At 42.1% G+C, this 23,188-nt stretch overlaps 1 protein-coding gene across 1 annotated transcript; it reads left to right on the top strand.

The window, feature by feature from the left end:
- The first annotated feature begins 20,232 nt into the window (after window positions 1-20,232).
- LOC136569400 (uncharacterized) lies at window positions 20,233-22,493 on the top strand. The gene is made up of 3 exons (XM_066569793.1): window positions 20,233-20,634; window positions 21,092-21,152; window positions 21,890-22,493. Exons 1-3 carry the CDS (start codon window positions 20,233-20,235, stop codon window positions 22,288-22,290), a joined length of 864 nt encoding a protein of 287 aa, XP_066425890.1. The 3' UTR covers window positions 22,291-22,493.
- Window positions 22,494-23,188: the final 695 nt, after the last annotated feature.

Below are 23,188 nucleotides of genomic sequence, written 5' to 3'. Positions count from 1 at the left end.
CTTCTCCCATCCCCATTTTGCTGTACTGTAGATATGCCCTGGCAGGAATCATTTAGGCTGGAAAAGCCCTCTAAGGTCATAAAATCCAACCCCTACCCCAGTATTGCCAAGTCCATGTCCCTAGGTGCCACATCCACACATATTTTAAAACCCTTCAGGGGTGGTGACTCCACTGCTGCCCGGGGCAGCAGTTATAGACTGAAATAGTTCATTTCTCAAACACTGATAATAAAGTTTTGCTCATTATAACAAAAACTGTATAAAGAAGCTACAACCAAAGGAGACTCCCTGAAGATACCTGACTGGACTTTGTGTAATGTCAGCTTGCGGGGGGGAGTGGGTTGGAGATAAAGATATCGCTCACCTCAATGTCCATGAGCAACAGAGAAAACTTATTCTCAACTTATTCTCCTTCCTTTTAAAGGGCATTTGAAAAACCCAGTATGGATATTTTCATTTGTCTGATCTCTATGCCCCTTCAGATTCTGTCCAGTGAAATGCCTGCAGCCTTAGGAGAGATGTGTGAAGCCCCTGTCAGTCAACCCAGGGGCTGGTTAATTCACACAGTACAAGCCAGCTTGTACTGTGATATGTGGCAACAATTTTACAATTTTAGACTGAAAGCTGCTGAGATTAGATGAAGGGAAAACCCATTTTTCAATCACTTGAAACGTGTAGGACATTCACGTGAGGGGCAGCTGAGGGGATGCCTTAATCCATCAAAGGTCCCCCTAAGTGCCCCCCAGAGTCATTCCAGAGGCCTTGTACCATAGGACTGCATGTGATGCAACAAATGTGGAGACTGTTGTAAGAGACAATGGCAAACTCCCCCCACCCTGCAAGGAGGTGCCTGGATTTTCCTACCTGGCCAGAGCATACAGTACATTACCATCCAATCCTGTGCTTTTCAGGAGGAACCTTCACCACCAAGGACAGGATCAATGGAACACAGTTGGCATCTACACAGTGGTGATATTTTCCTTATTTTGTCTCTGTCAACCCCTTTCTGTCCTATTTTCTATTTCTCTCTCTCTCTCTCCCTCCCCTCTCCCCTCCCCCCCCCCGCCCCCATTATTTACTATCAAATAAAACCCATACTATTGACATTGGCATACAGTCTTGTTTGCACCTTAATTCAGGCAAGGGTATTCTTAAGAACCTTAGTATCCAGATCTTGACAGCAGCCTCTTCCAGGTCTTGACAATCCTTTTGGTGAGAAAAATTTTCCTAATATCCAATCAAAACCTCATCTGGCACAACTTGAGGCCATTTCCTCTTGTCCTATCACTGGTTTTCTGGGAGAAGAGACCAATACCCACCTGCTCCTTTAAGGCATGTGTAGAGAGTGGCAAGGTTACATCTGAGCCTCCTTTTCTCCAGGCTAAGTCCTCTGCATCTCCCTCAGCTGCTTCTCATCAGACTTGTGTTCCAGACCCTTCCTCAATTTCATGGACCTTCTCTGGTCTCACTACAGCATCTCAATGTCTTTTGGCTTATGAGATGCCCAAAAGTGAATGCAGCACTCAAGATGTGGCCTTACCAGTGCCCAGTACAGGGGAGCAATCTCTGTTCTGGTTTTGCTGGCCACACTCTTGCTGGCCCAAGCCAGGATCCCATTGGCTTTCTTGGCCACCTAGGCCCATGCTGGCTCACGTTCAGCCACTGTCAACCAGCAGCTCCAGGTCCTTTCCCACCAGGAAAAGAGAAATCTCACCAGTTTCACCAAAGTGAAAGCTTTCCAGTCACTCTTTCCCCAGCCTATAGCACTGCAGGGGGTTATTGTGACCTGGCACTGAGCCTTGACTCTGAAACACATGGTTTTTATACTGGACCTAAGGAGTTCCTTACTGCCTTCTAACATGTTTTAAGATGGAGGACAGAAAAGATACAAGATTTAATGTAATAGCATTTTTGTCTGAATTTAATTTTTCAGAATATTTCCTCATGCAAAGTGATATCCCAAATTTCTTGTCATTTGTCCTTTTTTTTCATATACCAGATATACAAGATTCCAGTTTGCTCCTTTCTAATTTTTCCTGGTAATATTTTGTGACCATGGTCACAAGGGTTTTCAGGATGAAGAAGATGGAGAATGTTGACTCCATGATCAGAAGGCTTGATTTATTATTTTATGATATATGTTACATTAAAACTATACTAAAAAGAAATAGAAAGGAAAAGGTTTCTTCAGAAGCTAGCTAAGCTACGAATAGAAAAGAATGAATAACAAAGATCTGTGTCTCAGACAGAGAGCAAGAGCCAGCTCTGCCATGAGTGGCCAGGAAATCCAAACATCCAGGAGACCAATCACGGGTCTACCTGTGGCATTCCACAGCAGCAGATAACCATTGTTTACTTTTGGTTGCTGAAACTGCAGCTTCTCACAAGGAAAAATCCTAAGAAAGGATTTTTCATGAAAGAAAGGATTTTTCATGAAAGATGTCTGTGACAATATTTCTATGTAACTTATCGGAGTTTAGGGAAGAATGCTTTTATCAAGAGAATTAGCCACATGTTTCTATAGAGAGATATAATTTTTAATGGAAAATTTTTGCTGAGAATTCATGGTCAGTCTACATGTGGCTGTTTGGTTATTGTAATATATGGTAGGGATAATTCATGCTATTAATGTATGGTATAAAATATTGTGAAATCCAAAAACTATGTCTCTGACCATCCAGGCCAGGAGCAGCTGTCTATTCAGATTCAACAAGTTCCCAGACACAAGTTAAGATAACAATCGATGCTTTAACATAAGAATAGAAGTTTCCAGGGCATGATCACTGGTATCCCAATTGCATCAATCAAGATAGCCGCCAAACTTATACATCTGAATACACAGCTTCTCCAGAGCTGATTGACACTGACTACACACCTGGACCCGGCTTTTGTCCAGCTCTGCACATGGAATGAAACAGCGATGAATGTGAAGAGTTACAAAGGAAATTTGGTCATCTTTGCCTCAGGCACAATAAACTGTATAAAACCTCACCACAAGAAGCGGCATTCGTGAACGTGAACGGGGGAGACTCTGACACTCAAGGGGTCAGGTCCAGGTTCACCCAGCACCGATCCCGGGCTCAGTGCTGTCTCTTTGGCTGTGGTAGTCTCGGAGAAATTCAGTCTTGCAGACAAATTAATAAATCTTTGTTAAATTTTTTATAATTTTGGCTCATGATTTGATAATTTATAACAGTTATGTTGTTTGGATACACTGTTTGAATATGTTGTTGTCTATTCCCAGGGTTAATAACATCTGAATGAAGGTATTGAAGGAAGAAACATGGAAATTATAATCAACTGCTTACAATTCCAAGGCTTCTCAAGGGTTTTTTTCTAAATTACGAAGAAATTTTCCTTAGATAATTACTTTGACTGGGTTCTTCCTCTGCTACTGAATCATGTACCCCAGAGGTTATACACCTTCTGCAGCACTGAGATATTATCTGCTTGCAGGTTACTGTATGCTTTGTCTGAAGGACTGTGAAAAAACAACAGTTTGCTTTACCATGTCTCTTACTATTTTAGTGTGGGTGGTTTTGCATGGGAGGCATTCACAGAAGTTATGCAAAGCTGCCAGCCAATGGAAAGCTGTACACACCTCTATGAAAAACACATGTAAAGACAAAAGAAACCAGGAAACTTCCTCTTTCTTTTCCGGTCGGCAAAGAGATAACAGGGATCCAGCCAGGCGGCCCCTGCCCCGGGCCCAGGCTCCCTTTCCTGGGTGCTCCCTCTCGCCATCAGCTGATGGGCGGGGAGAGGGGAGGCCACAGGGCTGAGGTGGGGCCAGGCCAGCTCAGCCAAGATCCTACCACCACTGAGATTTTTCCACAACCACCGGGCAGGAGGAGGAGAAGCTGGCGGCCCCCCCAGCCCCAGCTCCGGAGCAAGCTGCTGAGCCTGGCCGGAGTCAGGTGACCCCCTGCAGGCCGTGGGCGGGATATAAACTTTGTCAGTGCTTCAATCCTCGCACGAGTGAGAGAAAAGTACAAAATGCAGACTATGTAAAGGAACAACATGAAGACACCAAGGTCAGTGACGAAGAAGTCAAGTCCCAGATGGGAGGGATGAGGAGATGCCTTTTGTTTTAGGCTGAAGTCCTCTTAAGAAGATATAGAGAAGGACTTTTTTTCCCCTATAATGCATAAAGGTATGGGGAGATGAAAGTGTTCAAATTGTAGATATCGCGTCCATACTACAGTAAGCAGATGTTCAAGTAGCTGTGGTCCTATGAGAAGTTTGAACAGAGAAAGAGAAAAGAGTGATGAAGATTCTATTGCCCCCAGGAAGAAGATGATTTCAGAAATAAATGATGATAACTTTTGCTTTTGAACATCTCATCTTTAAAACAGTATCCCATAAGCTGACATAGCCCATAAACACAGCTGTCGGAAAGGCTTGTGGAAAATGGAGGGGTTTCACGATTGCAGATTTCCCCAGGCAGCTGCTATTTGTGGAGAGAGCCACAAGAGAACTGTTTTCTTGTAGAAAAGTCTCCATAACATTACAAGAAGGACTTCTCTCCCTAAGTGAACTGAAGAAAGACTATTTTGGAGGTGGTAAACTGACTAAAATTTTAAGTTTTGTTTACTTACATTGTCAGTGAGAAAGAAAAGGTTGTAGGGGGAGAGGTGTCCTGATTCTTACTACTCATTCCTTAGTTACTGTTAATAAATTTTTCTTTATACGCTTTTAAAGTTTTGAGCCTGAACTTCTTAAAGTTTTTGCCTTTCTCCTAATCTTATGTCACAGCAGAAATTCTAGTGAGTGCACTAGTAATTAGCCAGCACTGAAACCACCACACTCATTAGTGCATTAGCTCAGAAATCTCAATTAGCAAATAAAAACCACTACAGTCAAAGTCCTCTGGAAAAATAGGGAAACAGAGCCTCTTCTGGGAGAAAAAGAGCAGAGTTTCTGGAGTCTAAGCAGGGGTGGGGTACTACTGATCATGTATCCACTCAGAAAATACTAAAAAGAAAGAGGGAAGGAAAATTTCCTAAGAGACTGAGGGGAATTGTGTGAAGATTGTACAGTGTACGTTGCTACTGGAATGGATCACAAGACCAGTAATGAAGATCACAATATTAGAAAGTACAGAAGGAAGAGGGAGTTCACCTATTCTCATTTAGTATCTCTTCCTGATATCTTGTGTTTTAAAATTGTCTTGTATTTAGAAATTAACTTTTGAAGAAAATCTTGCTTGAGTGATAGCACTAATAAGAATGTTCACAGTAAGACAAATTCAAACAGTGCTACCTGAAAGCTCAGCTAAGCCAAGGCTCTCATCATACACCTGTTTGAGGATATCAAGACTTAGCTTCTGGCTTACTGTGGCTATAAATTACTGTGAAAAATGCGTATTTTATGATTGGCTTTTTGCAAATATTAATATTATATGTGTTGTGTTAGAAAATTATGCTATATTAATTCTCTTAAGTAGTGTGCTAAATATAGTTTCAGGTTATAACAAAATGTTAAAATAGAAACTATGCTATGTAGATACTTTTTTAAAGAAAGGACTCACAGTGAGATAGCAGCCACAGGACACCGAAATCTTTCAGAGAAAAAGAATTTATTCCTTTCTTATCAGAGGAAACAAACTTCTTCCCACCTTGCTCAGGCGTGAAGGCACCATTAGGATTATGGGGAAGAAGCTGACAATGACCAGACAGAATCCTGTGTTTGAATGGAATTTATGCATCATGTATAAAGTGTATGAATATGCAACAGGTTATTGTTTTTAAGGGCTAATCCTTTGTTAGCAGGTGCCCTTTTTCGGGCTCGTGCTGCCCAAGAAAAGGTGCCTGGAGTCCAAAACTCCTTTGTTTCTATTGTCTCATATTGTCCCAATTCAAATTGTCCAAATTATTATTACTCTAATTGTATTACTATTTTTATAACCATTTTATTACTATTAAACTTCTAAACTTTGAAAACAAGTGATTGGCATTTTTGACACTTACTAACTGAAAAATTACTTTCCCCTAGTCAGAAGCTGGAAGAAAGAACACAATAAAATGAATAAAATGTATTTACTCTATGAAGAGGCAGTTTACATCATATTTGTTCTGTTTACCAAACATGGAAAGATAGTTTAGTATTTTAAGACTTAATCCAGGGGTAATTAGTTAACATATCTTAATCCAAGAGTAATTTTTCTGTAGACACTATAACCCTTCAGATAATTTTCATCCAATATGGTCTCCTATTCTGAAAGTTTTTATATCTGTGAGAGTCTTAGCTGCCCACTTGCCCTTATTTCTTCTAACAAAGCCAAACAGACCATCTGCTATTTCTGAGAAACCTGTATAGCCATGCTGGCAGGTAGTGAGGCTATGTAGCTGATCTTGGATAGTTCTTCAGCTAATGTTAACATCAGTCTTCCTTTAGATATTCACATCAATAGCTGTGGAAGAGACAGGCATCATCAAGACTTTTTCTCTTCCCACTTTCTGAAAGGCAACAGATTTCTCCAACCTACTGGATTATAAAGTGTTATACTAGATTATAGTTTTGCTAGCAAGGAGAAGTATGTATCTCTCCTATCCAGTTCTCTATCCTGTCTTTTGGAGGATATTAGGTTAGGCTTCAGGAATACCCTTCCTTTCCAACTCCCAGGCATTTGGATTTCCTCTGATCTTGCTCTTTGACAGTCAGTGATCCCAGACTGTTCTGCTTTTTTTTTTCCAATTAAAATAATTTAAAAGCCTCTTCTTATTGGATTACATCCAGTTACTTTAAAGGAACCTCATACTTCACCACTACCTCCCTGGAGTTCCTGATCTTTGGAGAACCATGCTCTCGATCAGTAAGTGGTCCCACTATACTGGGTTTAGTCAATAAATGCAAATAGTCAGCCAGAGATGGACACACAGGCCTTGCACAGAAGCACCTTGACTCAGCCTCAGTCTTGGGTGACTTGATTTCCCTGAAGTTAATGCTGTTTTATACCAGAGTACAGTTTCAGCAGGACTGAGTTTAATTTACAGTACAAAACTCTTTTCTGTGGCTAAAATATATGGAAAAATCTCATGCTGTTCTCACATTGCCCAAAGAAGAAAAAGCAACTTGCTTTGCTCTGTTGGGTACTCAGGTGATGGAGGCGCAGGTAGCATTCTGATAATTCCAAAGTAACTCTTTATGAATACTAGGAGACTAAAATTATAGTTTTGATTGCGAAGTTAGTGAATAGACAAACAAGACAGAAATGGTTTTAAAAGTCATTGTCAAAAGACTGTGAGTCTTCAAAGTCATGCCAGGCCACAGCTCATAGGTGTCATGCTGAAGTGAACATTGCCCTGATACACCTAATCTCGTCTCTATTGTGTAACATGTCTGATTTGGGCCTGTCCCTCTTCTGGGCATGTTGCAAAATATATCTATTAATTAAAATTTCTCTGGAGAGCAATGGGAAGATTCTTTCTGAAGTGATGTAGGACAGCAACAAATCTTTTGTAACTGAGAGTAAGATATTTTCAGATCAGAGGATTTGATATAATTATTAGTTGTATGTTAGATACCCAGAAACTTTTCTAGGCAATCTTTCCACCTTAATTACCATTTAAATTTAAAGGAATACAAATTCTATAAATCTTGACAGGCAAGCAGTTCTTTCTTCATCTCAGTTTTCTTCTCAAAGATACTTCTAATCAATTCAAGGCCTTTTCAATGGCAAATGTGTAAGTAAACAAGGACAAATGGGGACATACAGACTGTCTTCTTGGTGAGGGAGGAGGACAGGCTTGCATGGCTTGCATGCTGAAATAGAAAAACCTGTCTGTTGGTGGAATTTGTTCCATATCTGTGAAGAAGCACAGAAATTGATGACCTGACAGCACTTGTGGAGCTAACAATCCAGCTGTGTTGACAAAGAAAGGTGAAATTAAAGCCTAATCAAAGCATTTCATCAAGACACAGCACAGCTGTGTGCACAGCTTTATAACCAGTTTGATTGAACTGACTGGGCAGTGCATGTTTCGAGATGAACCGCATAGAAGGTTCATCTCGAAAGGGCTCAATTTGTCTTCAGTGGGCTTTGGAGTAGAACCTTTATGTTCAAAGGTGCTTCCTTAAGGTATATCAATGACATCAGGAGCTGCCTGACCACTGCTGTGTGCAGAAAAAAATGTGCTTTGCCTAGCAGCACCTTAAGCATCTCCCTTATGCATCTGCCAGTTTTGTTTCACAGACCCTGTTAGTCCAAACTGTGCCCTGAATGCACGATCTGTCCTTTTGTATGTTAATCCCTGCTCCTGGTGCGTGGGTTTCACAAATTAAAAAATGCCAAAGCAGTTAAAGAGTGATTTTTGAATCCTCCTCCTCCTGGGGGGAACTTAAACTTGCATCCCTCCTTAGTGCTCCCATTCCCAGCTCCCAGGTGAACAGCAGGAGCTCCTTCTACAGGATCAGGTACTTAACAAAGTTGGGAAGACAGGAACAAGTCTTATGACACAAATCCATTGCTTGTGTGATCAATCAAGCACTCTCCTCTCTGTGTGTGGTTGTGTTAGTAACTGTTTTGATAGACACATGTGGCAGCAGCTCCCATCAGATAGAGTAGCTATAGAAACTCTAAGTGTTGTTTTGCTGGTCTCTGCTCACAAGGTTTTGGTAAAAATGCAGCTCACATTATCTTCCTTCTGCATCTTGGAAACAGACATTTGACTGTGTCATACAAATGGTTCTTTGTGACCTCAAATATCTGAATGCAGAGATGGAAAGTTTTGTTTTGATATTTTTTTATGAGTTGACATTATCTTCTCTCTTCAAAGAAGTCTATGGTGTATTTGAAGAAACTCTGAAGATCACTGATATTTATATGTGGGTTTGCAGTTAAACACTACATGGTCAATATTTTCCATAATTTACTAAGACTAAGTAAGGCAAATTAAGTGTGTAGTTTTGCTTAAGTACATAATTGTATTATAGTTAAGTGTATCATTTATGATACACAATAATGGAACTTGAATATAAACCTGTAGAAGATTTTACTTGCCTAATAAAAAACCCATCTTTTGTGCAAAGTCAGTAGCAGGTGACAGTTTATCATCACTGTCTGTTCTTTTACCTCCTCAGTGTTTGTGAGGGCATGTGTTTAAGATAAGTCACCAGACAATCCATATCAAAAAAAGCTGGCTACGGGGAAAAAATGTGTTCAGAGATGTTCAGGATGTTCACCTGATTGTATTACTTTGAGTCATGAAATAGAATAATCAGCTAACAAGCTGAATTACCATCTCTGTAAGCCAAACCTGAGAGCATATTGCTGCCTGCATTTCCTCAGGGCAAAGCCAAGATACAGCACAGAACTATTTTGAAGGCACTGCAGTGGCTTTTTTCCCCTGTCCTTTGATATGCAGGGAGAGGTGACATGACCTGAAACGTTTCTATACAAAAGAAATAGAGGTGACACTAAAAAATATGCCCAAGTTGGGAAGGCCATGTCATCAGAGAGATGTCAGTTAAAACAAAGAAAAGAAAGTCTAAAAGAAGATGACAAGACTCTCCTTTTCAAATATGTCCAATTTCAGAAAGCAGTAGCTTATATTGACAAGAAATCTTGAGAGAGGAGGTCTAGTGGAAATCCAAAGAGGTAACTCCTTTCTACTACCACCATCTTTTAACATCTTAAAGTAGAGTGGGATAGAAGCTGCTGTTCCCAGCTCACTTATTTACCATGTGGCTTATCAAGTGTAGCCATGGATAGTACTTCCACCAGGTCCTGCTGCTGGCATTGGAGGGGTCATCAGGCCACCCAAGGCCTGTTGAGGGCTCAGTCCCAAACTGTAGACTGCCTGTAACATGGAAACACAGTAATGTATCCACATGTTGATTTTCTTTGCTGTATAGAGGTGCACATGGTTTGGAAGCTGGAATTTTTGCTTCTTCAGGAACAGAGTTTTACTTGGTTTTTCATGCAGAGAAGTTGGATTCTTACTGCGCTACCAGCTTTTGTCCCCCTTTGTCTCCCTTTGCAGCAGAAAACCACTTCTCCCAAACAACAGATACACATGAAACTGAATCTTCACAGCCTAGCTGTCTGACACCCGTCTCAGAAATTGATGTTGTGGAGCTGGCATCAAACAATCAAGTATGCCACTTATCATGACACCTATTCCAAAGCAAAGTTGTCTTTCAGTTACACTGTCTTGCTTTGTTTCTGTGCAGAAACTGCATCTGAAATGCCACCTGCTCCTGGTCCATCCTCTTCCAGGAGACTGCTTCCTGGGGTACTTGGGACAGCACTTTTCAGATATTCTGTCCCACTTCCTGCCTGCATAAGCACTTTGAGGTGCTTCCAGCTGCCGAGCAGCAATGTGCACGCATCAGTACTGAGTCACTTCTGCCTTACTATCAGTATCAGGAAACAGTTCTCTTTCTGGACATGCTGTACAGCTGTAACAGAAAATACTCCTTCTGAAAACAGTCCTTAAATGTTCTCAGAGTGAACTTTGTCTCACTCCAATGATTATTGAGTACCTACAGGGAATAGCCTCCTAATTTTTTTAAAGAAAGATGGTTTAAGTGATCCACTTCAGATTAGAAAAACAGACCTAATCTGAGATCATCTCAACTGACTTTTTGGGTCTTGTGGGAAGTAGATTTTCAGATAACACTGCACTGCCCTCACTCTTGTGCTAAAATACACCTTTGAGGCAGGATGACAAGGTTTAAGCACTTCAGTTCTCTTGTACTTGTGACATCCTCTATCCATTAAAGATTTGTGCCTACTATTGACAAATACAAGTACTTCCCTTAAGGAAGACCCCTTCAGTGCTCTGCAGCTGGTACTACGTAACAAAAGCTACTTTTGTTACGTAGACAAGACTTCTTCTTGTTGTTGTTGTCAATGCTTTTTAATATACACTTATATTAAAACCTGTATCTGCCTTAGGTTTTTGTTTTCCCCAGCATTCAAATAGCTTTTAGATGTGATCCACAATTTTTCTGCTTTTGTTTTTAAAAATGGATCTGAGAATATGTGAACATGAGGGAACATCTTCATGAGGGAATGTCCTCGTTGAAGATTGCGATGCAAGTTGTTTTCCATTACCATCTGTATGGCAGATTACCTTTGTCAAGTGGGCAGTTTGCTTTATCTCTCTCTTTGAGTGACCACATTCACACCTACCTTGGGAGGGGACATCTGCAGATAACGGGCTATTGAATGTCAGTGCCTGGCTGATAACAACTATAACATCCCCTTGTGAGATGCTCTGCCCAGAGGGAGGAGCCAAGCATTACTACCCAGATATAATCCAGAAGTTTTTGACACCAGCATGGCTTTCTCCATGGGATTCCCCAGAGAAACAGCAGCTGTCTTCTTCTTCCACTGGATCTTCAGAGGAAGAATACATCCTTCTCTACAGATCCCCCTTGCTCCAACAGAGCCACACCTGATACTTAGGAGAACTGCAGCCACATTTTCAATAAGACTGCCACCAACACCCTAACCCACAGGGTGTCAGGTTGGGTTCTGACTCTGCCAGTGTTGTTCTAGTGTACTGCATTGTTTATTTTATCCTTTATTTTTTTTTCTTTTCCCTATTAAAGAACTGTTATTTCCTGCTCCCATATTCTTGCCTGAGAGCGCCTTAATTTAAAATTTATAGCAATTCAGAGGGGTGAGGAGGGTTTACATTCTCCATTTCAGGGGAGGCTCCTGCCTTCCTTAGCAGACTCCTGTCTTTCCAAACCAAGACACTCATGTGACGTACTGTTCCTGAGTTGTAAAAAAAAGGAAAATAATCTTTCTGCACATCACCTTTTGAGAACAAGGGGGTTTGGGTTTTTTTTTCTGATAGCCTCAAGATGAGAAATACTGTAGATGCTCAACAAAATTATTGCTTTTCAAAACAAGCTCCACTCTGCTGGTGACTGCAATCATTGACCCATGATGCATGACTTTGCATTTGACTTGCATGTGCTAGAAAATGCTTTGACTGACACAAGTCACAGCTAGACTACACTCTGTGACTTCCATGTAACTAATGTTATTTCTCTCTTGTCCCTGCAGTTGCCAGTTTAGGGTGTTTTGTTTAGTTTCAAATAGTTAATAAAATATTGAAAAAGACAGAGCCATCAATTGAGCAATAAGACTCTTGTCAGGAAAACACTTAATTTTTCCTCTGACACCAACTTTTGAAGTCTACTGGTTGACCAGTTCCTGTGTCATTACAGCATGTGGTGTATTGATAACCTGATAATCTTCAGACTGTCAGGCATTGCTAAATCAAACTGCCCTGTGCAGAACTACAACTCTTATCAGTAACTCTTATCAGTCAACCCAGATATCTTACAAAAAAATCCACATTTTTTATTAAACTAATTTTCCATAAAACCATTACTTGGCACCCCTTGTGCTGCCAATCCTGAAGTTTCTTCTTAAGTAATCATACACCAGTTCTTCCTTGTGCTGTGTCAGATTGCTCATTAATTATTTCGTTTTTCCAGTGTAACTTGATGTAATAAAAAAAATTTAGGACTATGCACTGAGACAGAAACTTTATCATGAGTGATTCAGGACTCTTCTTGGTACTTTTGTTGAGTAGAAAAAGGGTTGTTACTGGCAGTAATATATGCCTTTTAAGAAATGTAAATTGTCATTTACAAACACTCAAGCCCTTGCTGACAAATGGTCCTGACTAGCGTCAATAATGTATCTAATATAGTTTTAAAAATTATCATAGGGAAAGCACTGAGTTTTCCCACTCTCCTTCTATTTGAAGCCAGTGTCATCTTTGTTCTGAGACTGAAAAGACCCAAAAGTCTATATGCAAATTCAAATAGTTTTCCAAAAAACAGCATCAATTTTTGGTCATATAGAATATAACACTCTCCTAGAAAATTACTCATTTCAAAATGCATCATGAGTGAGACTTCTTGGTGTGTCTTTATTGACACAGTAGACAATAAATACGGTCCCAAAAGCAGAGCAGACAAGATGAATGTAGGCTTAATTAATTTGGATGGGTGAAAGTGAAGAGGGAGACAGTGAACCATTCACCGAAGAAACCCAGTACTTCCTGTAAGAGGACAGAAGCATGATCAAAGGACAGGTGCTTGTCATCTGTTTGAGACACTGCCTTCCAGACAAGCTGTGGGCAACAGGAAAGAAATCCAATGCTGAATGTTTAACATGTGATATATTTACCAAGCAGTAGAAAATGTGAGAATCAGTGTTTGGACAATTCAGCAGGGAGGGTTGCTGCTGTTGCTATCATATGGCTACAGTATGGTGGGAAGTATTGAGAGGCTGCTTTTGTCACCAGCACAATAAACTGAGGGAAGAAAAGTTTTATAGGGAAATTTCAACAGTTAGTCTTGATCCGAAAACCCAATCAGCAGTACCATCTGAAAAGAATGGAAAATGCAAATGCACATTGGTGGGAAACAAGGGTTGTCATATACTGCATCCCTATTTTAGTAACACAGTGGAGGGGGTTTGCAAACAAACCAAGATCTCACATGAGGTTGCTTGTCACAAACAGCAGTAATGGTATTAGAGAAAATGTGTGATACATCTTCACTGAATCATTTCCTTCTATTGCTGAAGGGAATCAATGTCTCTACAGCTCAGTCTGTAGAGTCTCTGAACCACCCCTCGTAATTACCATCATTTCCTGAATCCCCAAAAATGTCAGGGACAAACCAGGCTCTGCCATTCTGTCCCTCCAAATCACACACACAAGCACATCATGTAATGATGCTAAATTTCAAGACTGAAGAGAGATCACTGCCCTGTTGTCAAGAATAAAAAACTCCTGTGGCCAAGAATGAAACTCTTCAAAGTAGAAAATAAGGACTGTTCAAGAAGAATTCCTGAACAACTCAGTCCTTCGTGCTAGTCTCATTTTAAAACAGTGAGGTCAGGCCATAAGGACAATATGTGTAGCAGGAAATGTGTGTGATTGTGAAAAGATTTGTACAAAGGGTAATTTTTCTTCATTTTTCCATTTACTAAATAGGTAATTAAACTACTTGTTTAATTCAGCACTGTCTTCCAGTAGTGCTGTCTGTACTGCAATACTTTAATTATTTCTTCAGGGGAAATTGCTAATGATATCATAACTATTTGACTATCTGGTCTTTCCCATTTGAGAGCACAGAATGTAAGCAGACTTCTCTTTTTGTCACTGTTGTTTCTTAATCACATTCTTTTCTTCCAGTTTTGAAAGGTGATTTGTTTTTAGGGGCAAGTAAGGGAGACAAGTAGTCACTTTTAGAAAATTAGAAGGATTTTCTGTTGTCAGAAATTGATTTTAAAAGAAAAAAACCCTTATATTTTCTAAAAGGAAGATGCTTGATTTTGTAAATTTCTTCTGGATAATGATAGATATTACTTTTTCCAATGCAGCCAAAAAAAAATTTATTGAAATACTCAGTTATACTACAAAGAGGGAATACTTGCTGCTTTCTGGCCTACCCAAAATTTGTCAATATGAACTGTATCAAGTATCAGGAAGTAGAAAAAATAACATTATTTTACTTGTGTTTAAAATAGCTCCTTCTTCCACCTAAGCTAATTCCATCAACAAAAGAATTCATCTCTTCACTTCTTAAATAAGGTTCTGAAATATTGACTGTCTGACAGATTCTCACTCTCTCTCACTGAGACCAACACAGAGATAAACTGTTGTTTTCATCCACTTCACAAAATCACAAAATATATAGCCTGAATTTTTAAGTGTGTGCTTAATTTTTTTAATCTCAACATTTATTTCTATTGCTCTGGACAGAAGAGGGGAAAAAAAGTACATGTTACTTCTATATATTTCAATCTTGTTCTTTTTAAAGTGTCCAATAGAAAACAGATTTTGAATTCCGTTTTATTAATTGCCTCTTTTCTGTTTGCAAAAATTATATGATAGGCATTTGGATGGAGTTGAAAAGAAGGAATTGAGCCTCTAACCATTGTATTAAACAACTGTCAAACATAAAGTCACAGATGAGGGCTGTTGTATGCATCTCTGTGAACAAATAAAAGATTGGTCCAGAACCTAATCTTGATCCTTAGGCAAGAGAAAGATTATTTTATTTGCAACTAATTAGAGCTTTGTTTTCCATTGCACTTGCCTTTTAAATGTTGGTTGCTGAACACCAGACAAAATGTTTTTCATGTTTATAGGTTCATCTAAAAATCAATTAAAAACAAAACAAAGCCCCATAGTATTTAAGGAAGAAAACCTATTTATTTCACATGTTTGAGAAGAGTAATCACAAGCAAAGCAAAAGGGTTGTTTAAGAATCAGAGTCTGCCAGCAAAAATAAGACCCTAATTCTTCATCACAGTGAAAAGAGTTTTGAAATAGGTCAGTTGATACCTTAAATAGCAATTTTCTGCCAATCTCCCAAAGTTTTTGTTTTAGTCTCAGTAGCAGCAGAACTCTGTCACTGGGAGGGTTCTGTTAGGCACAAGAAAGCTAATGTTCATTAATAAACATGCATTTCCCTTCAAGGGTTAATTCTGCTCGTGCTTTCTGATGCAAGTGAGAATTGGTGATCAGTGACTAAAGGGATGACTGGTAGGAACTTTCCGGTTGGGCTTCCCAAAGGAAGCTTTCCCTTATACAGATATTCAAACCTTCACCTCTTTATCTGGATAGCAGTGGAACCTCCATGGGGTTGTGCAGGTCGGGGTAGGGAGGACCCGGCTGACAGAACCACTGCAGATCCATAACAGAGGACAAAATAAAATTATTGAAATAAAATTTTAATACATAAATATATAAATAAAACAATAAAAAACCAAAACAAATAAACATAATGAAAACCCCACTAAACATATATATTACAAAAAATAAAAAGGAAAACAAATAAACAAACTAAAACCCACAACTCCTCTTTTCCATGCTACAGGTGTTTTCAGGTCTCATCTTTTTTGTGTCACGTCTATTTCAGCAGTCCTCCTGTCTCCACACCTATTCTCTGTACAATCCCCTTCCTTGGTCTCATTCCACTGCATTTTCTTCAAATTTGCTCCCCCCTTCCCTTGCATTTTCCCCTTAGCCTTTCCAAATTTTCACCTTTTTGCTCTATTTTTTCCTTTGGGCCTTGGCTGATCTAGAGTCACCCTCCACACACAGACACACCGCCACATTTCCCAATGATTTTCCAGAGTTTCGAGTATCTCTTAAAAAGAAGAAAGTCTCCTTTATTTTCAGACTTTACTCCGATTTTGATTTTTTTCCTTGCAAAGCACGGACATGGACGGTGGTGAGGCTGAACTTGCTCTCTCTCTCACGCGTCACTGCCGCGGGCCTTACTGTTCCTAACACTATTTTTCCTGCCTATTTGGATGTTGCCGCGTTTTTTTCCACTCCCCGAGACAGCGGGGACGGTAGTGTGGGATCCCCGGGAACGCGCCAGGATGTGGGATGCGCGCTTGCCAGGTGAGGCGCTCCCGCGTGGCGCCGCCAGGGGGCGTTAGCGCCGCAGGGCATCCGCCGTTCCCCCCGTCCCGCCCGATCGCCCCGCGCCGCGCACGCCGCTCCCGAGGGACCGCCGCTGGCACCGCCCCGGGCCCAGCACCGCAGCGCGCACCTACCGGCGGCGAGGGGTGACTCTCACTGAGCGGAAAGGGTCTGCCACTCGCTCCCTCTCTGTCCGTCTTACCTTCTGTCCTTCTGCTCCGGGGAGAGTGCACTGCTCTACCTCTGCAGGTTGGTTTCTTCGACCTTTCTTTTAGTAACAATGCAAATGATTATTATTAATAATCATATTCATAATGGTAATAACACCAGATATACTGTAATATACCATTTGGAGGTTGGTTGTTTGGAGGGAGGTTATTGTATCTCTTCTCCCCTTCCCCCCCCCCCCCCCCCCCCCCCGCGCCAGACGGGTAAGGTGCAGGCAGCACCTCAGGACAGCTTGAAACAGTTACATCGTGATGAAAGCACGATACTAACCCAGCCGGAGGGGGTGGGGCGGAGAAATATGTTTTTGTTAGTGATTTTCCCTAATGTTGCAGTTTTTACTTGGTGAAGTTCGCTGGTGGTGTCAGGGTGGACATGGGGTCCCAGTGACAGCTAGGAAGCAGGTGGGGTCTCCATCATCCTGCACGAAAGTCTACTCTGGTTGGTGCTGCATCCTGGCAAACCACAGCAAAGAGAGTTTTCCCTGCTCTGGGAGGTGTGTCCCTGCGTTCTTCTCTCCTTCCCGTCCCTGCTTTGGACAATCTGTCCAAAAGGTTGTTTTTCTGGAAGTAGGAGCAAAGAAGCAATGTGCAGCTTGTGTCTGGAGGGAAGCTGTCCTCTCAGGACGAGAATGTTTCCTCATCCACCAGGGACTGTGCCTGGAAACTCTTCCTCAAAGCCACTTTGCGTCTGGTGACCAAAGTCCTTCCTTCTCACTAGCATCTACCCTTAACACACAGACACAGAGACTTGTGTGCTGCAGGTTACGGGGGTGTCTGCCGACACATAGGGACACCTAATCCATGTGGTGGGGTGTGACACCTACATGAGGGTTTCAAGTTTGCTCCTACACACAGTTGAATCCCAACTCCTGGTGGATCCCAGGTCACAGGTCCATGATCACTGTGAGTTGAACTAGTTCTTAAGATAATTTTCAATCCCTTGGTCTTAGGTAGTTGGTAGTTGGTCATTTAGGCGTAAAAAAAAAAAAAAAAAAAATGGGGGGAAGAAAATTCATCCTGTTGTTTCTACAGTTGTTTGGGAAAAACATCCCCTTTTATCATGTCTGGAAAACATACATGCACACCAAGAAAGTAAAGAAAGAAGAAAAGAAAAGAAAAGAAAAGAAAAGAAAAGAAAAGAAAAGAAAAGAAAAGAAAAGAAAAGAAAAGAAAAGAAAAGAAAAGAAAAGAAAAGAAAAGAAAAGAAAAGAAAAGAAAAGAAAAGAAAAGAAAAGAAAAAGGAAGTAACTGAGGCAATTCATATCGCTTTTTGTTTTCCTCTAATGGGAGTAATGATCCCAGCTGAAATGAGTCAGTGGAGCTCAGGGAAAAATTGCCTTATTCTTCACATAGCTGTTTGGGATGAGCCTATTTGTACCTTCCCAGCAGGGAGACTCCCACCCCATTTTTGAGGTCGGACAGGCTCACTTCTCCTTTCCCACCCACACAGAAACCAGGAAGCTATCACTGTGTCCCTCCCGACGGGGGGCGTCCCGTGTCCCAGTGGACAAGCCGGACTGCCCGCTCGTAGAGTCACAGAATCTTAGAATCACGGAATCACAGGATCATTGGATGGGTACTGCAGTGGGAGTGGGACCTTATCCTATTTTAAATACTTCAAGTAAAACATGCTAAGCCAAAACATGTTCAGAACTTCTCATTCTATTACTTAAGCACATTTTTATAAAAACATTCTGCTTAGAGTTTTAAAAAAAAAAAAAGGATGCTATTTCCAAATAACATAGAAAACTTTCTATCCTCATTTTGAGACCTCGTTCCGTTCTCCACCAGAAAAAGTGTCCCCTCCCCATAACAGAAGTCTTGGCTGAGTAGCAGTTGCAGGACTGGAGTCTGGAGTCTACTTTGAGCTGTTCAAATGACTAAAGCAAAAATATTACATTTAATACTTACGATGCATTTGAAGCGACTATGTCTGGGGCAGAGGAGCACAAGTGTCCTGTTTAAAGTCAAAGTCTCTTCAGGAAGCGCTACAGACTGAGCATCCTGATTCCGGCTCTTGTTGCCCGCCCGGGCAGTTTTCAGAATGTCCTATTCTTATGGTTAGAAATCCAGGTGTGTTATTCTCAATGAGAATTTTGAGGAGAGAAAACCTTTAGAGGAAAGACGGAAATAGAAATAAGCATTTCCCTTGACCAGAATCATTAAGAAGGATTTTAAGTGCTTCATCTCCTATTGTATGGTTTCAGGCTCTTAACAAGACTTTTTAATCTAATAATTATGTTCCGTACAGCTGCATGGCTGGAGCACTAATAAATTTGGAAATAAACTAGTTTAACTTCAGCAGATTTCCTGCCCCTTTAAAATCCCTTGAAAAAGCTGAATACCTTGCCTTTACCTGCCATATATTTATACATAAGTTAACAAGAGATAAATTTGAGAGCTACGTTTTAAAACAAGCAGCGACACACCCTTGTAACTTAAACAACTGGGCCAAATTCTTACTCTAAAAATCCGGTGCACCCATTTCAATGGATTAGAACCAATTTGATGATTTCCTATCTAAAAGTCTGCTTTTTATCCCTCCTGAATTCTTAAGAGTTCAACAGCTCATGCCTGGGGCTGACCTGCCCAGAAAGAACTTAGGTGATTTCTGAAGTCAAAAGCAATTTTCATTAATCCCTACCCCACAAAAAAAAAAAAAAAAAAAAAAAAAAACAAAAACAAACAAACCACAACCCCAACCCAAATAACTGCTGAAGAAGAAAACCTGGGCTTGAGTGTTTCCAAACACATGCAGAGAGACAAAAAAAGAAATGGTCCATACGAGAAAGTGAGTACATGTAATTAACAGCAGTAACCATAAACTGGGTAAGGGAACAAAAACCCCAAAACTTCCAACCACACAAATTCAGGAGTTTCCTTCTTTTTCATCAGCTTCGGGTAGTGGAACATTAAAACAAGGATAATGCCAACTCTTCTTATTTTGAAATGAAGTCAGCTCTAATATGTTTTAGGTTTTGTTTTAAAAAAAGAAAATGTTTCTGCATTCGTTGGAATGAAGAGCATCATTCAAGGATTTTATTGAGGTACTTTAAGTAATAGGAATTCTAACATGGTTTGGCTTAGCTATTTTTGTTATAATAATAACTTGATATAAAACCGTAATCGGTAGAAACGAAAGACAATTTGCAAACATTTTATTTGATTGATACTTAAAATACGTTTTTTCTGTTTATGCTATACTTATTTTCATATTAGTAGAATCTGAGTTTTAATATATTGTAATTCTTATTAGTTTAATTCGGTAACATTAACACAACTTCTCATTACGTTATTTGGGTTTTGAGGTATAGTATATATAGGGTATAAACATGAACATGTTGACAAATATCACTGTTGGCCTATTTTTACTCTGTTTAACAAAACTTGCAAAACTCCACAGAAGCTGCAGTCTGGCTGATGCATTCTGCTCCAAATAGCTGTATGGCAAATAATATGTCTCGTCATTGGCATTACAGAGGGAAGAAGGCTTGGAATGATACCATCCTGGCATGCAAATGGCTCACAAATCGTGATGGATGTCTCAGTCAGAACCGTAGGGAGGTACCTGTCCGGTTGTGACTGAGATGCCAACAATTTTCGGTAAAGCTTTGGGAGAATATGGCCAGATAAAGGTCCGGCCAAGGAATTGCAAGGGCTATCGGTATATCTGCAGCAGTGAAAGTTTCGAGGGGGTCCGGATCCAGATACTCCGACCCAGGACCCTCGGACACCGATGTGGCAGAGAGGGGCAGCTGCCGCTCATTGGCCCCCTGTGCCCCGAAGTGCCGGGCACCGCCGGCTCTTCAGCAGGGACGCGCGGCAATGTTCTTCAGGGGGCCGCTGCCCTCCTGGGGGGCTGGCCGCCAGCAGAGCCCACCTTCCCCAGAAGACTCTTCCCCATGGCCTCTGTCTCCTCTAGCCCCGCCGCCCGCCTCCGCTTGCAGAGGCCTCTTAAATTTACCATCGGTCTCAGTAGGAATAATACTGTTAATAACGACAGCTAGGGGCGGCGCGGGGGGCCATACCCACCCCAGCCGCCTACTACTCGAGCCCGGTAGCCTCGGCGTGGGGCGCGAGCAGCACCCGACACCCCTCTCCCTCTCTTGTCCCAGTCTCGAGTATCCCTGAGGCCCACAGGCTAAGCTCTGACTCCACACCATGCCTGGAGGGAATTCTTAAGGAACGCCCCCTAGAAAGACTTTTCCCCGCTGCTGGTGGCTGTCTGTTTTGGGGGGGAACGGGGGAGGTAAGTGAGTGGGAAATACCGGGGCAAAGAGGAGGAGTGAGGCACACTGCAGTCCGGTGTGGGCCAGCGTTCGTGGCCGCCTTCCCCTCTCCAAAAGCAACCTGGCCTCCTTCCCCATGTGGCTTTTTCCTTTCTTCCCGCCCATCCGAGAGGGACTGGTCTGCAGAAGCCTCTCCTGACGTCCCTGCGAATGATAGTGCTCGGCGGGCGGCTGCGGAACGGAGACCGCGCTGACAGTACCGGAATGGGGAGCCCCCGGTGAGGGATGTAGGGGGAGCTCGGAGCGGTCCGGCCGTGCCGTGTCACTACGAGGCGGGAAAAGTGTGTCCGGGGTTGAGGGCAAGGCGGGGAAACCCTACTGTTCCCCGTCCCCTCTCACATCTTCATGTCTCTGTCTTCCGAAATAACGCGTGGCGGGGAAAGTTGGGGTCCGGGCCGAACGGAAAGAGGGGGCGATCCAGGAAGGCATCCCTTCAGGACGGAGGGATTCCCTGCGCCGCAGCCCTTTTTTCCTTTTTTAACATCTTCCTGCCCTCTAATTTCTTGCCGTCAATGACAAATCTTATTCACGTGAGGGGAAGCTATTGGATTTCAAACCTGATCAGCTGATGTGGGCCCACGGGCCCATAGGCCTCGTTAAACACACGCGAGGGAGTCCGTGGCATATCTACACCCTGAATATCGCACCTCACAGGCATGGGGAGTTAGAGAGCAGAGACAGGACGTCGAGTGTCCCTCGGGATTAAATCAAAATCAGTGGTGTTGGAACGAGGTGGTGGGCTCATTCCAGTGATTTTTTGGGGTGTGCCGGTCTGTACCGGAAAAGGATGGGGCACAGCCTGCGCCAGGGGACAAGGTACAGGTTTGTGTACAGGTTTGTCTTCTCCCGCTCAGCGTCCTCGTGGGGGTTAAAAAGGGGATCTGATGTCCTATAAGGGTCAGAGGGAGGTGTGGTGACAACCCTGCATCTCGCTTTAAAACTGTTCTCCCGCCAGACCTCCACAGGTCCCACAACGTGGCAACAGAACAGCAGTCTGGCATCACCCTAGCTCTGTTTCTCGATTCCCCTGTTGCTACTGAAAGATGGAGAAGAAAACAGGAGAAGAAGTGGGCTATCACGGCAAGGGGCTCGCGTCTCTGTCCTGGTCGATGTCCCGGGTGGGATGGGCTGCCCGATAAGCTCTCCTCTCGATGCTCGGTTCGGGGGATGCGCTGGGAGAGCTCCGAAACGCTTTGTCAACAGGCGTATAAGCATCAAAACTGCGAGGTTTTCATGAAGATGCTGGTGTCCCGGCTAGGGGGATTGGTGCTCCGGCAGCGTTGGAATCGGTGCCAGCAGCGCTGTCCTGTTCGTGCATTCGTCTGCAAGGCGCGGCACAGCGTAGAGACGCGATGACGCCGGTAAGGACGGTGATATGTTGCAGAGAGCAAAAATGAGTGAGAACGTTTTGGTGTCAAAACAGTCATCGCAGTTTGAGGTGTTACCAGAACAGAGGGACAACACCCTTGCCAGAAGGACAAACGGGCAAAGGCCACCACCACTCTTCTTCCCTAGAACCTTTGCAGCCCGTCCGTTTTGTCGTTGCTTTTAATCTTTATTTTCCCACCGCCTGGAGTGAAGGAGGCGCTCAGATAATCTACTCGGTCCTTTGGCTGAGATGCCTATGCTAAGAAAAATAACTCGAAATTGTTATCCTATTGACGGGAGGAGAAATTTACACTCGGGTTTTACTATGTGGTAGATGTAGCCGAATTTTGTGTATTTCCCTCCGTGTGCATTGCTTGTACCCATCGGCACATGCAGCACGGCAGCGAAAACATGCGAAGGGAAGACATATCTCGCGTGATTTTGCAACAACATTTAGCAGCGACGCTGCTTTTAAATTTAAATATTTTATGGACATAAGCCTGAAGCCCCCACTGGGAAAAAAAAAAAAGAAAGAAAAAAAAAGAAAAAAACACCCCAAACAACTAAAAAGAAGCACCAACGCACACACAACACATCGTGTTCTTATGTTCTTATAATTTTTCTGAAATCATTTCCTGCAGGTGCAGAAGAATCGTCCTATGAGAGACAGACAGGTTACTCTTCTGTTTGTTCACAGTCTGTTGAGATATGAGAAAACCACAAATTCCTAAGAGGAGATGTAAAAAAGTCAATCATAGAAACACATCGTCATGGAGAAAGTTCCACTAATGAACTACCAAAATCGAAAAGAAACCGAAAAAAAAAAAAAATAAAGAAGAAGACGCGGTTAATCCAATCAACCACGACCTCTAACTTGCCGGGAGTA

This window comes from Molothrus aeneus, chromosome Z (genome assembly GCF_037042795.1).
Source record: "Molothrus aeneus isolate 106 chromosome Z, BPBGC_Maene_1.0, whole genome shotgun sequence".
In the NCBI taxonomy this organism is placed as follows: domain Eukaryota; kingdom Metazoa; phylum Chordata; class Aves; order Passeriformes; family Icteridae; genus Molothrus; species Molothrus aeneus.
The sequence above is the reverse complement of the archived record's forward strand: the minus strand, read 5'-3'. Positions and strand labels throughout refer to the sequence as shown.